Below are 15,802 nucleotides of genomic sequence, written 5' to 3'. Positions count from 1 at the left end.
CTAGCACTTTCCTGGTGTCACTAATGACAACTGCTTTCGTTCTGTCCCAGTAGTCACATGAGATTACTGTTCTCACTGTGAGGTTGGTCCTTGCGCCACAATTGTTGTACTTTTTTGTATTGATTTGTGTTTTCCATTGAGTCCATTATAGTACACTTTCTAACTTCACCATATTATAAGAGATATTGTTAAGTTATTGTGATCACACAACGTTGGCTTGACATCCATACTTGATTGCCATTAAGATAGCTGGATTGCACTTTTCCTAGATTTGCCCCATACCGCCCTTGAGTGGAGCCTTGGACTGCTCACCCACATACACCTAGGGAGACCAGCTCATTTAGGTGACACATTAATTTTGTTGCTGACTGAGTATCTGAAGCACTGATTACTAAGGATCCTATGCTTTCTCTGCTTGTGAGAGCGCGTTGTCCCTGTAATTACCCTCTCCAAACACACCCCGACTGCAAGTATTTTGCCCACATTGTGACAACATCATGTTCTGTTACATTGAAAGAATAGTTTGGCCTATACTAACTGAGGCTTCTTTCCTAGGCTAGTGTCACATATACTGTCTGTTTCATTACATTTGTATGTCATATCATTTTATGGAAAAAATATCTGAATAAACTCTTAATGATGGCATTAGTCTTACCATGATCTAGTCCCAGGTAACACATCACAAGTGTTAATATTGCTGCTCTGCATTGAGGGACGGCTCAAATAGATTAGAATGAAATGACTGCATTATACAAACTTCCTGTGAGGCCTCTCAGGATCCGCACTTCATCTGTGAGATTAGCACTGCTGCTTCTCCTTTCTGAGGCAGGCGGGAATGCACCAGTACAGCTGACCGAGCAGGCACGGTACTTGGCGACTGAGTTAAAGGTTAAACAATTACCCTGTAGGATTTGAACAAACTGAATTATTTCTAAGCGTAAAATCAATGGGTTAGTATTTGTCTGGCTTTATTAGCTAGGCATGACTGTTGAAGTATAAAATGTCTACTTTACTCTGTGGCTGTACCTGGCGTACTTTACCATTACTTGTTCCATTTTCCCCATAGTACGTACATCAAATGATTGGCCTCCTCCATCTCCTCTTCATTCTACATTTCAACTGCAGTGGCAAAGGTGGATTAGAACTCCGATCCTCAGCACCACAAACACAATTCCATTATGTGCGTAGTGCCGGTGTGGGTAGGGGTGCCGGTGTGGGCTCTCGCTTTCTGTATGTGATTTCCATTAGGTCATGGGTGAAGACGAACATTGGCATGTGGCTAAGAACATTAATTGATCTGAGACTAGAGCACACTACCGCCCGTTAAGCTTTGAATCAGTTCACTGCTTCCTGTGATCGTACTCTGATTTTATTGTATTTTAGGACATTGTGACTGAGAGCAACAAATTTGATTTGGTGGGTTTCGTGCCACTGCTGCGGGAGAGAATCTACTCCAACAACCAGTATGCTCGTCAGTTCATCATCTCTTGGGTAAGTGTGTGGCCAAGAGGACGGGGACAGCTTTACCTGCTGTGGTTGCATGTTTATGGCGTGGCCACAAAAGCATTATGTAAAGAATGCCTGAATGAGATGGTGCACAGCAAAGATCACAAGTATGGTTATGGCGAGGGAGTAAAGGAAAAGGTGAGGTGTGCTTGTAGTGAGGTCTGCTATTTTATTTCCGCTCAAAATGGAGAAGACGCCTAATACCTTATTAATATCTCTCAACCTTCTTTATACCACACATGGTGGGACAGAATTTGCCCTTCTGAGTGAACCAACATGAGTCTGTGATGATAAAGTACACTAAGAGTTAACACAGTAACTTGACAAAAGACTTGATTTGGCCTTTCCAAGCAACTTGAGGAAAGTGCTTGGATCTGGGAAAGTCTAAATGGAACAGAGTGATTGGCAGGAAGACAGTCAAATACTGGAATCATCAGCAGGTCTTCTAAATGGTAATTAATGGCTCGGCACACATCTGGGGATGTTTCTACATAAGCATAGTATGCGCAACATGTATAATATTGAGTATTGCCCATCATTACTAGGCAAAGTCTGAGCTCTTCTCTACATGTCAAAGATTCAATTTGCACTGTTGATGCTTATGACTCTTAGGTGACTTTTTGTATCCCTTTGTAAAGATTGATCCCTTGTGGTTTTTTTAAAATTTCAAATCATATTTTATTTTATTAAACAATAATAGAAATGATAACAGAGATGATAGCGGCAAGAAAGCATCAAAAGAATTACAGTCATGTTACAAAAATACCGCAACCAGACATGGGTTATTACACAAAACAATACGTATACAGTAAAGGAAAATAAAGTACCATCCTTGCATTCTCATATTTGTACATAGTTCCGTAGAGCCCTCCGTCTAAATCAAGTCATATAACACCATTTATGTTTCATCATTCCTGCTTCACGATTCTAAGGTTGTCAAGCCCGTGAGCCCAAGATATAGCCATTACAGTTCACGCAACATGTAGCCCATAATTCACTGAGTACAGACCTCATCGTTTGGAACTTCAAGGTGGGTCAAAGGTGAAGGAGGCTCGGTCCAATGAAGACCATAATTTTTTGTTGGTGACCTGCCATGGTGATGAGTGTAACGCGGGGTTGTCAGTGCCCCTAATGCAGGACAGCCATTCCCTCCAGGCATTGAAGGAGACCTCACCCGTTGATTTCCAATTGCACAGGATCACCTTACATGCTAGAGTTAGTAGGAGGTCCAGGAGCTGGCGGTCATGGTCACCCTTTAGTGATGGATCTAATGCCCCTAGGAGAATGTAGATGAATTCCCTCGTAGGATGTATGTGGAGCGTGTGTCCAATGTAGTCAAAGATTTTTGCCCAGAAGGCGTGAAGCATGGGGCAATCAAACAGCATGTGCGGAAGGTCACCAATACCAGAGGAGCAGTTCCAGCAATTCAGTGTATCCCGCAGGCCAACCTTAAATAGCCTCTGTGGGGTCCAAAATGCTCTGTTAATAATCATATATTTGGTCTGTGATAGTATCGGTGATACCTTGTGTGTGAGTGCTGATGCATGTATCCTGACCCAGTCTATACTTATGCCAGTGTTGTTTGTTTCTGATTCCCATTTTAACTCATTGCGCCTCATTGACTTGCTGGCCGTTGGCGCGAGTAGTTTATATATTTTAGAGACAAAATGTCCAGAGGATTGAAAGTGGGGTAGCATAGCTTTTAGCCAAGGCTTCACTAGTTTGAATGTTTTAGTGGATAAGGCTGATTTGAGCTTTAAGAAGGCATAAAAGTCGATCGGTAACAGGGAGTGTCTAGCCTGTAGAGTCGAGAATGGCAATGGCATATTATTTTCGTATAGATCAGAGACCACATTAAGACCTTTATCGGACCAGTGGTCCCATACGATAGGTGATCCACTAATTTTAATGGACGGGTTACGCCATAAGGACGCAGAGGAGGAATTGTGGATTCGTTGACCAGTGGCATGAACGCGATCTAACCGCAGGAGGGCTCTCTTGGTATTGAGCATGATGTATTTAGAGTTCGTGAGATGTGAGAGGTCCATTGTTAGGACTGCAGAGAGCGGGGCTTTGCCTATAATGGATTTTTCAATATTGATCCATAAGGGCGTGTAGACAGGGTCCTCGATAAACCAGGAGGCTCCCTGCTTACAGAGAAAGGCGGTCTGGTAATTTCTGAAATTTGGCAATCCTAATCCCCCTTTAAGCTTTGGAAGTTGCAATTTTTTCATGGCAATTCTCGGTTTCTTCCCTTTCCACAGGAAATCCGAGATCAATTTTTCAATTCTATGTAAAAAGTCCTCCGTGAAGGTCATGGGGAGCATACATGCCATATAATTCACCAAGGGACTGATCATCATTTTTAGTGTTTCAGCCCTACCCCACCACGAAAGGAATTTAGGGGACCACCCATCCAACAGCTTTTGTATTTTCTTGTAGAGTATCTCCTCATTAATTTTTAAGGTGGATATCAAGTCCTTTTCGAATTCCATGCCTAAATATTTAAAACTCTTCGACTGCCAGGTAAGCCCGGAGTCGCCCAGGATGGTTTTATCACATAGATTATTCAATGACTTCACCTCAGTTTTATCCTTGTTCAAGGAGTATCCAGAAACAGCTGAGAAGTCTTCTATTGTGGACATTAGCGCAGGGATAGCCTTATCAGCTTGTTCGCTCATGACCAACACGTCGTCTGCATAAGCCGTGAGTTTAATTGTACAGTCAGTGAACCGGATTCCAGCGATGTCAGGGTTTTCCCTTATGTAGTACAGAAAAGGCTCAATAGCCAGGAGGAATAAGGACGGGGATAATGGACATCCCTGTCTAGTACCCTGTTCTAGACCAAATGGGGAGGAAAAAGCGCCGCCAGCTCGTACTCTAGCAGAGGGACAGGCATAGAGGGACATGACTAATTTAGTGAATATGGGACCCAGGTCGAATTTATGTAGAACAGCATTTAAGTAACCCCAGTCTACTTTGTCGAACGCTTTTTCAGCGTCTAGTGTAATGGCGATGGTGGGTGTAGATAAGAGTTTCGCCTTTTCAATGACATGAGCCAGGATTCTCGTATTATCGCTCGAGAGCCTGTTCTTCAGAAAACCGGCTTGCGAGGGATGTATTAGAGACGGCAGGACTCTTTGAATGCGATTCGCTAGAATTGATGCTAGGAGCTTACAATCTAAATTTATCAGTGAGATAGGCCTGTAATTTTTGGGGAGTTTGTGGTCTTTGCCTTCCTTGGGTATTACCGCAATCACAGCCTCTGCCATAGTCCCCTTAACTTTACCTGTATTGGTAATTTCGTGAAAGACCTCTAGGAGAGGGGTGGAAAGAATATGGCCAAAGGTCTTATAAAATTGTGCTGTATAGCCGTCAGGCCCAGGGGCTTTCCCCTTTTTGAGAGATTTGATCGCGCTAATAACCTCCGACTCAGAGATTGGTTCATTCAAGGAGTCTCTTTCCGCAGCCGTTGGTGTTGGGAGCGTGCAGTTGGAGAGGTATTTCTCCATTTTTTCGCTGTCTACATGCATGTTCTTAGCATAAAGCTTCTCGTAAAAGTCCTTGAAGATATTCGCAATCTTAGTGGGATCAGAGTTAGGAGTCCCATTGTCATCGAGTAAGGATGCAATGGTATTCTTTTGAATTTTAAATTTAAGATAAGCGGCTAATCCCTTCCCGGCTTTGTTCGAGTCACAAATTTTGAAACGCTTCCTCCTGTCCAGCCAAATTCCCGCCTTTTCACTAATAAGTTTGTTATAGGTGTATTTCTGATTGGACAGTTCAGTTAGAACCTGAGGGTTTCTATTCCTCAAGTACGTGTGCTGGAGTTTTGAAATGTCCTCCTCTAATTTTAACAAGGCTGCAGTGCGGTTCTTATTAATTGCAGACGACATTTTAATAATAACCCCCCTCATGGTGGATTTCAAAGCATCCCATCGAGTGGTGTCTGAAGTGTCCCCCCTCTTGTTTAATAATAAAAAGTCTTTAATGGCAGTGTCAAGGGTTTCTTTGTGCTTTGCGTCATTGATAATGGTGTCATTGAATCGCCACATAGATTGACGGGTGGTCGGTTTAATATTAGACAATGTAAGGGAGATGCAGGAATGATCAGAGACTAATCTGGGAGCAATGTCCGCGTCCTCAACTCTAGCCACCGCGTTATTAGATATGAGTATATAGTCGATTCTTGAGAACGAGTCATGCGGTGGGGAATAGAATGAGTAGTCTCTGCCATCAGGGTGCATCAAACGCCACGTGTCCACCAAATGAAATCTATTGCACAGTTTCATGAATGCCTTATGGGCCTTCCCCGGGCGAAAGACGCATTTAGAGTCTCTATCTAGTATTGGGTCGTGTGGGAGATTGAAGTCGCCCGCCAGAATATGGACTGCTGTATCGGGGATGGAATTTATCTGCTTCGTTAAGCCTACCCAGAAGGACGGATCATGTGTATTTGGGGCATAGATAGTCGTGATAAAGAATTCAGTGTCATCCTTGAGTAGTCTCGCTGAGACCCATCTGCCTTTTGTATCTATTGCACTAGAGACTATTTCCACATTTGCATTCTTAGCCACTAGCATTACCACCCCATTCTTTTTTGAGATCGCCTCAGAGCCTATCACTGCAGTATAATACTTATTGCGCAGTGTGTGGAATTGCTTTGCTACTAGTTTCGTTTCTTGCAATAAGGCTATATCTCCATGCTGTCTTCGTAGATAGTCAAGTATCTTTTGGCGTTTAACTGGCTGGTTGAGTCCTTTCACGTTCAACGATAGTATTTTAAGGTTAGTTACAGTTGTCGTTCCTATCGGAGTGTCTATAACAGCAGCCATCAACTATGCATCCAGTAATATCGTCTCATAACACATGTGTATACATAAGGACTAGGCCGTGGAAGCGGTCTCATACCCCTTAAAGAGTCAACAGCATCTTTTGACACACATGATGTGGGGCTAGCACAGTATGCAGGATACAGAAGTACAGAGTATAAGCTTCGGAACATAATGTGGTACATTGGATGCAAGCTAGTATGCAAGGTGGACAGAATTACACAAAACCATATACGAAATATCAAAACAACCCCCCCCTTCCTCCCTTCCAACCTCCCTCCGCCCTCCTCCCTCACCCACTTCCCACCCCTCCCTCCCCAATAGTAGATACAACAGAACATGGCGACTCAGGAATGACGACCAGCCGGCCGCCTCCAAGCAACTTACTCTTAACTACGATTCTACGGGCTGCAATGACGGCTGATCTTGGTGCTCAGCGACATAGTGTACTGCCCTCATGATCCCTTGTGGTTTTGAGAGAGAAACGTGCTGCTTGCTTCTTTTAACTTTCTGCATAACTTCTTACAACACCCACCCTCAGAAACTAGGTAGCAAAGGTTTCCAGGCAGACCTGGTAGCGGTCAAACACCCATTCAAGAAAGTAACCTCTACTCCATGCACCATTTCCCCTGATCTACCTCGCTCGGCCTTTCCATGAGTATATACCCCTCCTACAACTTAGATCCCAGGAGCTGAAGTGTTCTGAACTGTCACAGTACCTAAAGCTCCATGCCAGTCTCCCACTAGCTGTTGAAGCAGTGCTGTGCCTGTTACATACCTCCTGCTTGTAATAGGCAGTAATACTCTTGCAGTAACCGGCTTTGCTCTTGGTAGACTTTATGCTTATGAAGATGTACCGGTCTCACTGTGCCCTTACACTCGGTTTTTCTCTTATTGCAGATCCTAGTACTGGAGTCCGTGCCTGACATTAACCTGCTGGACTACCTGCCGGAAATCCTGGATGGGCTCTTTCAGATCTTGGGGGACAACAGCAAAGAGATTAGGAAAATGTGAGTTGAGTGAAAGAATGAAGGAGGTGTTTGGGTGTGTTTTTACAGAGACTGTGATGAGCTGCTGTGAGGGGAGAGCACCAGAACTGTAAACCCCAGCAGGAGGGGTGAGTTTTGCTGAGATAATGGACCACAGTAATGTTTAGGGCAGTAGTTTGTAAAATTAGCATCTGTGCTGCATGGGGTAGGCAAAGACATAAACAACTAAAGGAAAATAATCTAAAGGAGAGAACTTGTTGTGAGATCTATATTCAGTCATCAGTGTGAGGAGAAAGGGATGGAGAGCAAAGCTGCTGCACAGCAGTAGAGAGTAATACATTTAAAACCAAAATGGCAGAATCAACCAGAATGGAATTACATGCCATTTTGAGTCTACAGTGAAAGGGGGAAATAGGTGAATTATTGAGGGCAGAGTAATACAAATATATAAATGTTCTTAATTTGTGCTGCAGGAGGAAAGCAGTGAACAAGATGTCATAAAACCGACTTAAGAGGTAGTCTGAAGTTGAGAGAAGGAAAATGGTGAATAAAATAAAATATGTAAACCGCAAGATTTAGCCAGTGACGGGTATTGCAATCAGAAAGAAAAACCTCAGTAAAAGAGAGCCTTTTGAGATTTGTTTATTATGATGGTTGAACATGAAGAGGTAGGAAGGAGACAGGATCAGCATGTAATGGCCATCAACAGGTGGGGAAGCGGAAGAAGACTATAAGTTCTCCAGTATTAGGGGTGTCTTTCATAGATTGACATGCTTGAATAATTCCCCGTCGTCGAAGTGGGAGTCCCACGATACATAAAATAGTAGTAAGAAACATATATACACAAAGTACATACATATATATATATCAGCAGAAGCATTGATCCACAAACATTAGTTTAACTGCACTGGGGTTAAGGGCCAAACAGGGCACGCACGCCGCTACACTCTAGAACTCACCGAGTCAGGATAATAAAAGGTGTTGTCAACCCCTCAGAGCGCGCCAAAGGATCTGGCATTTTTGAGATTACAGCGCCAGCCCAATCAGCATGCTTATATGAGCAGACATGTCCACCCTGTATGCAGGAATACATGGGATTCGCTGATACATGGGCCTGACATACATAAACCACAATTGGTGTAAAGTGGGGTTTTGTAATGTTCGTTTTCACAGTAATGTTATGCACATTGATCCACATTTTATGATTCAAGCACGAAGTATGTTGGTTAAATATGCTGCTATTTTCTGTTATATGTGATTTAACAGTAACAGTAGAAAGACTTTTCATGTTGGCTCAAATGTGCAAGTCATATGTCAAGCAGCGTCATCACCTAGGGTGTAACCATGTAACTATAGCAACTGCTATTAGCATTAACTGAGACTACCCAATCAGTGATAATGTGCTTTTCTGTATATATAAGCATGAATGTCAGTATGCTATTGTTAGTGAACAAGGCGGCAGGAGTCCGTCGAAACGCGTCTGAGCAGAAACTGAATTAAGGAATAAATACGTTTGAATTGAAACTCACGGAGTCAGCGCCTTCTTTCATCAGAAGTTTGGTATGGTAAAGAATATATATATATATATATATATATATATATATATATATATATATATATATATATATATATATATATATTACTCTCCAATCTCCTTCATTTCCACTGTTCCCATGAAAGAAGGAAAGCACTCCCGGGGATCGTTTCTGTTATTTATTCACAGAAGAATAGCACAATTTCAACAGACGCGTTTCGGTATCCAACCTTCGTCAATGTTTACCGAAGTGCCTGACCACCATGTTTTTAACATTACATTTCCTGTGTCGACATAGTGAAAGGACTAACTCGCGCTTCACTAATAGAGCGTCATTTTGGACTTCCATATAGAAAGCCAATCCGCATTATATATGCATTGAAACAAGTATTAAACATTAAGCATCATCTGCTAAGCATGCATATACTGTACTTGTTCTACAAATCTAGCCCACAGATGGGCACTAGTATAAATTAACCAGTGCTGGTCTCAATCTAGCCCTATATTGGCCAAGCCCTCTCTCGATAGTCAATCACTGGAACCAAAATCAGCATGGGTCCATAATACACCCTCAAAATAGAGGAAAAGAAAGAAAGAGAAAGGAGTAAAGAAGAAGAAGACGGAGGAGAAGAAACCTCAGAAGGAGAAGAGATATATATATATATATATGTTCCAGGCATGTGGGCTGCTGAATTCATATCTGTGCATAGATCACCGCCTAGTGTTGGGTCCGGATGATTGCACATTGTTGTCCTGGAAGAGTCTTCGAAGTATCACGAGATAGGTGGCTCCTCCCCTGGACTACAGTGCGCATGGGCATCCTCTCCATCCTCAGATTGTTTTTTTCCGCCATTGGGTTCGGATGTACTTTCTTTACTCAAGTTCGGAAACTTTTTCTAAAGGCCAAAAGGCTTTCGGGGTCGTCGGTATTGTTATTTCGATCAGTGCCGAGTACTTGTTCCAGTTCTTTTCGGGCAGGACGTCGAAGAGAGCCGCGTGGCCTTTTCTACAACAGAGGCCCGATCGTCGATGGAATGGAGCCCGTTCAAACGATGCCCCCTTTGCAATTCTAAATACCCACACATCGATGTACACCCAGTGTGTAATAAGTGCCTATCTCCGGAGCACAATGAGGCCAACTGCCTAGCTTGTGCTCGATTCAGATCAAAGGAGATGCTTAGACTTCGACGCGAAGCACGGCAGACGATGACGAGGCCAGCGCCCGACCCAGTGAATATCTTCGATGAAGAAGACGACGAGGTCGTCGAGACTGAGGATCCAGAACAGCGGTCAGATTCCGGTTCGGAGCATGACTCCAACTATTATGAGGACGAGGAAGGAAGCATCGAGAATGAAAACGTCGTCGAGGTAAGGGACGACGCATCGGCCATCGGAGCAGTCGATGACGACTCAATCGATGAACCAGGCCCAACAGTGAATACGGTGCCCTGTACGCACACGGAAAGACTTCCAAGGGCTCAGGTCGAGGCATCGCCAACAGGCCTTAGCCAAGATCATACCGAACATTCTATAGCCCCGCGTCTCGGCCCGGCTAAGAATTTATCATGCGAGTCATCGGTCGAACGTTCCCAGTCACTGGGTAAATCGAAACCGAAAGTCGTGGAGTCGAAAACTAAACCGAAACTGCTGTAGACAGTCTTCGGATCCATCGGGTTCGACGAAGAAAAAGGGTGTTGACAACCCTGCGGGGTTACAAATAAAGAGTGTCGACCCGAAGATCGGTACGCTGAAGTCCGTATCCAAAGTCAGGCACGTCGAGCCCACGAGGTCGACGTCGACGGACAGCGACACAAACAAGGGACTCGAGTCTCGGACGGGTCTCGATCCGAAGCAGCGAGTCGACAGGCCACAGTTCGTTAAAGGCCTCGAGCAGAAGTCCAAGACCGGTTCGAAGGACCACGTCGAGTCGAGGCAAAAGGTGGCGCCTACAACACAACAGGCGCCTAAGTCAACGCAAGGCCAACCACGTATTGGCGAAAAGACTAAGTCGGTCGGACCGATGCCGATGCCAGCCCCGAAGAAGGTCAGTCAGTCGACAAATACAACGACACCGATAAAATTCGGACTGCCCCCGACGGCACGGCCTAAGGCGCTCGATCTGAAAACAGGGATCGAAACTTCCAAAAAGGTGTCATTGGGGAAAAGGAGTCATTCTCTGGAAGAGGACGTTGTGTACCAAGAGCCCTCCTATGACGAACAGGCTAAACTGCATATCGACTCCGACATAGGCAGACTCACAATTTATCAGAGGAAGATCAGGTCGGAAAATCCTCTTGAGACATATAAAATTCCACTCAAAAAGAAAAGGGATTCTTCCACATCACCTGTCCTTTTTGAGACTATCAGTTACCATGGCCAAGACACCTCTGCATACTCACCCACACGCAATGATGAGGATATGGAGTATGACTACAATGAAGAATTTAATTACCCTGTGGACACGGATCAGGATGACCAAACTCCAGCCTGGATAGACCCTGTCAACCCAGGGGAGTCACAAACTATTCCTGACACTCCTTCTTATCCTTTTAAAACTTCGCCAACAGAGGATACAGCTGCGTTTAACGCATTAATAGAAAGGGCAGCACACAATCATGATGTAGAAATGCATGCTGACCCAATTGAAGAAGGCTTTCTCTTTGACACTTTTCCACTTCAGAGAAATCAGTCAAAACATTGCCAATGTTGAAAGGTGTCCTTAAACACGCAGGAGACATTTTCAAAGAAACCACAAGAGCAAGGGTTCTTAACCCCAGAATCGAAAGGAAATACAGGCCGGCACCTGTGGACCCTACATATATTAAGGGACAGCTGCCATTAGACTCTTTGGTATCAAACGCTCGTAAGCGTGCCAACTCACAAACAACTGGTAATGCTCCTCCTCCAGACAAGGAGTCCAAGATATTAGAAGCTTCTGGAAAAAGGGTGGCTGCTCAAGCAGCTAATATATGGAGAATTTCTAATACACAAGCGCTATTAGCCAGATATGATAGGGCTCATTATGACGCACTAGAGCAACTGCTACAACATTTGCCTGATGCCTACAAGGAGAGAGCAGAGACACTGATACAAGAGGGTAAACTCATATCTAACGCATCTATTAAATGTGCGCTAGACGCAGCGGACACCGCAGCCAGGGCCATCAATACAAGTGTCATGCTCAGGAGACATGCTTGGTTACGCATCTCGGGGTTCAAACCTGAGATTCAAACTACATTATTAAATCAGCCTGTGAACCCTGATTATTTATTTGGTCCAGATGTGGACACAATATTAGAGAAAATTAAAAAGGACACAGAGACAGCCAAGTCTATGGGTGCCTTGCAGTCACAACAGTTCATAGGAAGCTCCTTTCGTCGCTCCGGTAACAGAGGAGCTGCACGAGGCCAGGCGTCCCAGCAGACTCCATACAATAAAGGGAACACACAAACCATCTATACTAAAAACACTAGAGGTGGATACCGTGGCAACAGCAACAAAGGCAGAGGACAAGGGAATAACATCTCCAGATCCTCCGCCAATACTAAACAGTGACGCCTTGTCACTGCCCCCAGACCATGTAACACCGGTCGGGGGACGATTACAACAGTTCCTGCCAGTCTGGGAAAGCATTACCACAGACAGGTGGGTGAGACAACTTATCCAGTTCGGCTATTGTCTAGAGCTAACCTGCACTCCACCCAACATACCCCCAAGACACCGTCCTATGTCCGCAGAGCACATACACTTATTGCAGCAAGAGGTCATCAGCATGCTGCAAAAAGGGGCCTTAGAACTCGTACCTGTACAAGAACAGGGTACAGGGGTATACTCGCTGTACTTCTTAATCCCCAAAAAGGACGGGTCTCTCAGGCCAATACTGGACCTCAGGCCCCTAAACCAATACATTTTGTCAGAACATTTTCACATGCTCACTCTACAGCAGGTTCTACCATTGCTCCGTCATGGAGATTTCCTCGCGACACTAGACCTAAAAGACGCATATTTCCACATACCTATCCATCCAGCACACAGGAAATATCTCAGGTTTACCATACAAGATCAGCACTACCAGTTCAAGGTCCTGCCTTTCGGGGTGACAACAGCCCCCAGGGTGTTTACCAAGTGCCTAGCGACAGTAGCTGCGCACCTATGGATGAACCATGTTCACGTCTATCCCTATCTGAACGACTGGCTTATCCAAGCAAAGTCAGCCCAGCAGTGTGCCAGCCACATGTCCCGCACTATTCACCTCCTACACAGCCTTGGGTTCTCATTAAACTACCCAAAGTCTCATCTTCAGCCCGCCCACGTACAACAGTACCTGGGAGCAACAATAGACACTCTGGCAGCAAAAGCGCAGCCAAACTCAGCAAGAATCAACAGCATTCAATTACTCATTCAGACATTCAGACCCCAACACTCGCTCACGGCAAGGGTGTTTATGCAGTTGATAGGCATGATGGCCTCCTGCATCTTCATAGTCCCTCACGCGAGACTACACATGCGTCCGCTTCAGGAATGCTTAGCACGGCAGTGGAACGAGGCTCAAGGTAAATTAACAGACCTAGTGTTGGTGACCGGTCGCGCATACAACTCTCTGCATTGGTGGAACCCACAAAACCTTTGCAAGGGACGACCGTTCCAAGAGCCTGTACCACAAATAGTGTTGACGATGGACGCATCTCTCCTGGGATGGGGAGCACATGTCCTCCATTACACAGTGCAGGGACTATGGACGACACAGCAGAAAAAGATGCACATCAACCTGCTGGAACTAATGGCGATCTTTATGGCAATGAAGGCATTAAAAGTACATTTGTGCAACAAAGTCGTGTCGATCCGCACGGACAACATGACTGCCATGTACTACATACAGAAGCAGGGAGGGACACACTCTCCACAGTTGTCACATTTAGCGCAAAGCATGTGGAAGTGGGCCATTCAGAGGAACATATTCCTCATGGCGGAACACCTCCCGGGCAGGGAAAACCAGATGGCGGATCTGCTCAGCAGACACAGCCACCAGATGCACGAGTGGGAGATACACCCCTCAGTGCTGCACCCGTACTTCCAGCAGTGGGGTCGCCCAGAGATAGACCTGTTCGCCACAAAGGAAAACGCAAAATGCCAAAGCTTCGCCGCCAGGTTTCCACACCCGCAGTCTCAGGGCAATGCGATATGGATGAACTGGTCAGGCAGATTTGCATACGCTTTTCCACCAGCCCCGCTCATACCATTAGTGGCACGCAAACTACGACAACACTCAATGACCCTCATCCTAGTTGCTCCAACGTGGGCGAGGCAACCATGGTACACCACGTTCCTAGAACTTTCCGTGGTGCCTCATCAAAGGCTGCGATTAACACCCAGTCTTTTAACGCAGAGCCATGGAGACATTCAGCACCCAGATCCGCAGCAGTTAAACCTTGCGATCTGGCTCCTTAAGTCATAGAGTTTGGTTACCTAAACTTGCCTCCTGACTGCATGAATATTATCAAGGAGGCAAGGAAACCTACAACCAGAGCATGCTATGCGGCAAAGTAGAAACGGTTTGTCATTTATGTAACAATAATGACGTAAATCCGCTAGATGCATCAACTCAAAACATCATATGCTATCTGTTACATTTACACAGATGCAATTTAGCCTACAGTTCCATACGTATACATTTGGCTGCGGTAGCAGCTTATCTTCAAAACAGGCAACATCTTTCACTCTTCAGAGTGCCTGCTATTAAAGCTTTCATGGAGGGACTCAAACGAGCGATTCCTCCAAGACACCCACCTTCACCTGTCTGGAACCTGAACGTGGTTCTAACCAGACTGATGGGACCACCTTTGGAACCTCTACACTCGTGTGAGATACAATTCCTTACGTGGAAAGTGGCTATTTTAGTAGCCATTACATCACTTAGAAGAGTTAGTGAACTGCAAGCCCTAACTATTCAGGAGCCATTCATCCAAATTCACGCAAATAGGGTAGTGCTACGTACAAACCCTAAATTTATGCCGAAGGTGGTATCCCAGTTTCACATCAATCAAACAATAGAACTGCCAGTGTTCTTCCCAAATCCAGATTTAGTGGCAGAAAGAGCTCTACATACCCTAGACGATAAGAGAGCTCTCCTGTACTATATAGACAAGACAAAACATTTCAGGAAAACGAAGCAACTGTTTGTTGCCTTTTCACCACAGCATAAAGGCAACCCCATTTCAAAATCAGGTATAGCCAGATGGATTGTTAAGTGCATACAAATTTGTTATCAGAAAGCTAAACGCACATTAACAGTTCCCCCAAGAGCGCATTCAACACGCAAGTTAGGGGCATCCATGGTTTTCCTAGGAAACATTCCTCTAGAAGAAATATGTAGAGCAGCCACATGGTCTACCATACATACGTTTACCAAACACTACTGTGTAGATGTACACTCCAAGCAGCTGTAGGACAGGCTGTTCTCAAGACTCTTTTTCAGACTGCTGCAGCTGGCACAGGTAGCCACCGCTAAGGGGAAGACTGCTATACATTCTATGCACAGATATGAATTCAGCAGCCCACATGCCTCGAACGGAATATGCTACTTATCCAGTATTATGGGTGTCTTTCATAGATTCACATGCCTGAATCATTCCCTGTCGTCGAGACGGGAGTCTACGGTACATAGAAAAGTAATGTCCTATAGACATACATAGAGAATAGTAGGCCTAAAGGCCTCACCTTAGTAACATATCCATGTCCTTTTGCAAAAAGGACCTAACTCTAAACAAGAGCCAATCAGCTATCACCTCCCTCTAGAACCTTCCTGGCAGGAGCCTCAGTCCCTCAGATTTTCTACCGCACGTTGTGCTAAGGGAGTCTCCTCTGAGCTCTGCTCAGATTCTGTGTTTTTTCACTTCATTAAATAACTTGGTTGTTAAGGATTCTTTCTACTATGGATTATC

At 44.9% G+C, this 15,802-nt stretch overlaps 1 protein-coding gene across 1 annotated transcript in view; it reads left to right on the top strand.

The window, feature by feature from the left end:
* The window catches only part of VAC14 (VAC14 component of PIKFYVE complex), a 1,984,055-nt gene that overhangs the window by 501,986 nt on the left and 1,466,267 nt on the right, over positions 1-15,802 (top strand). The window contains exons 6-7 of the mRNA XM_078670682.1: positions 1,384-1,491; positions 7,239-7,348. Of these exons, the coding sequence (XP_078526808.1) occupies positions 1,384-1,491; positions 7,239-7,348 (218 nt within the window). The remainder of the gene's footprint in view (positions 1-1,383; positions 1,492-7,238; positions 7,349-15,802) is intronic.

Source organism: Lissotriton helveticus, chromosome 12 (genome assembly GCF_964261635.1).
Source record: "Lissotriton helveticus chromosome 12, aLisHel1.1, whole genome shotgun sequence".
Lineage (NCBI taxonomy): Eukaryota > Metazoa > Chordata > Amphibia > Caudata > Salamandridae > Lissotriton > Lissotriton helveticus.
This window is presented reverse-complemented; position numbering and strand designations above follow the sequence as displayed.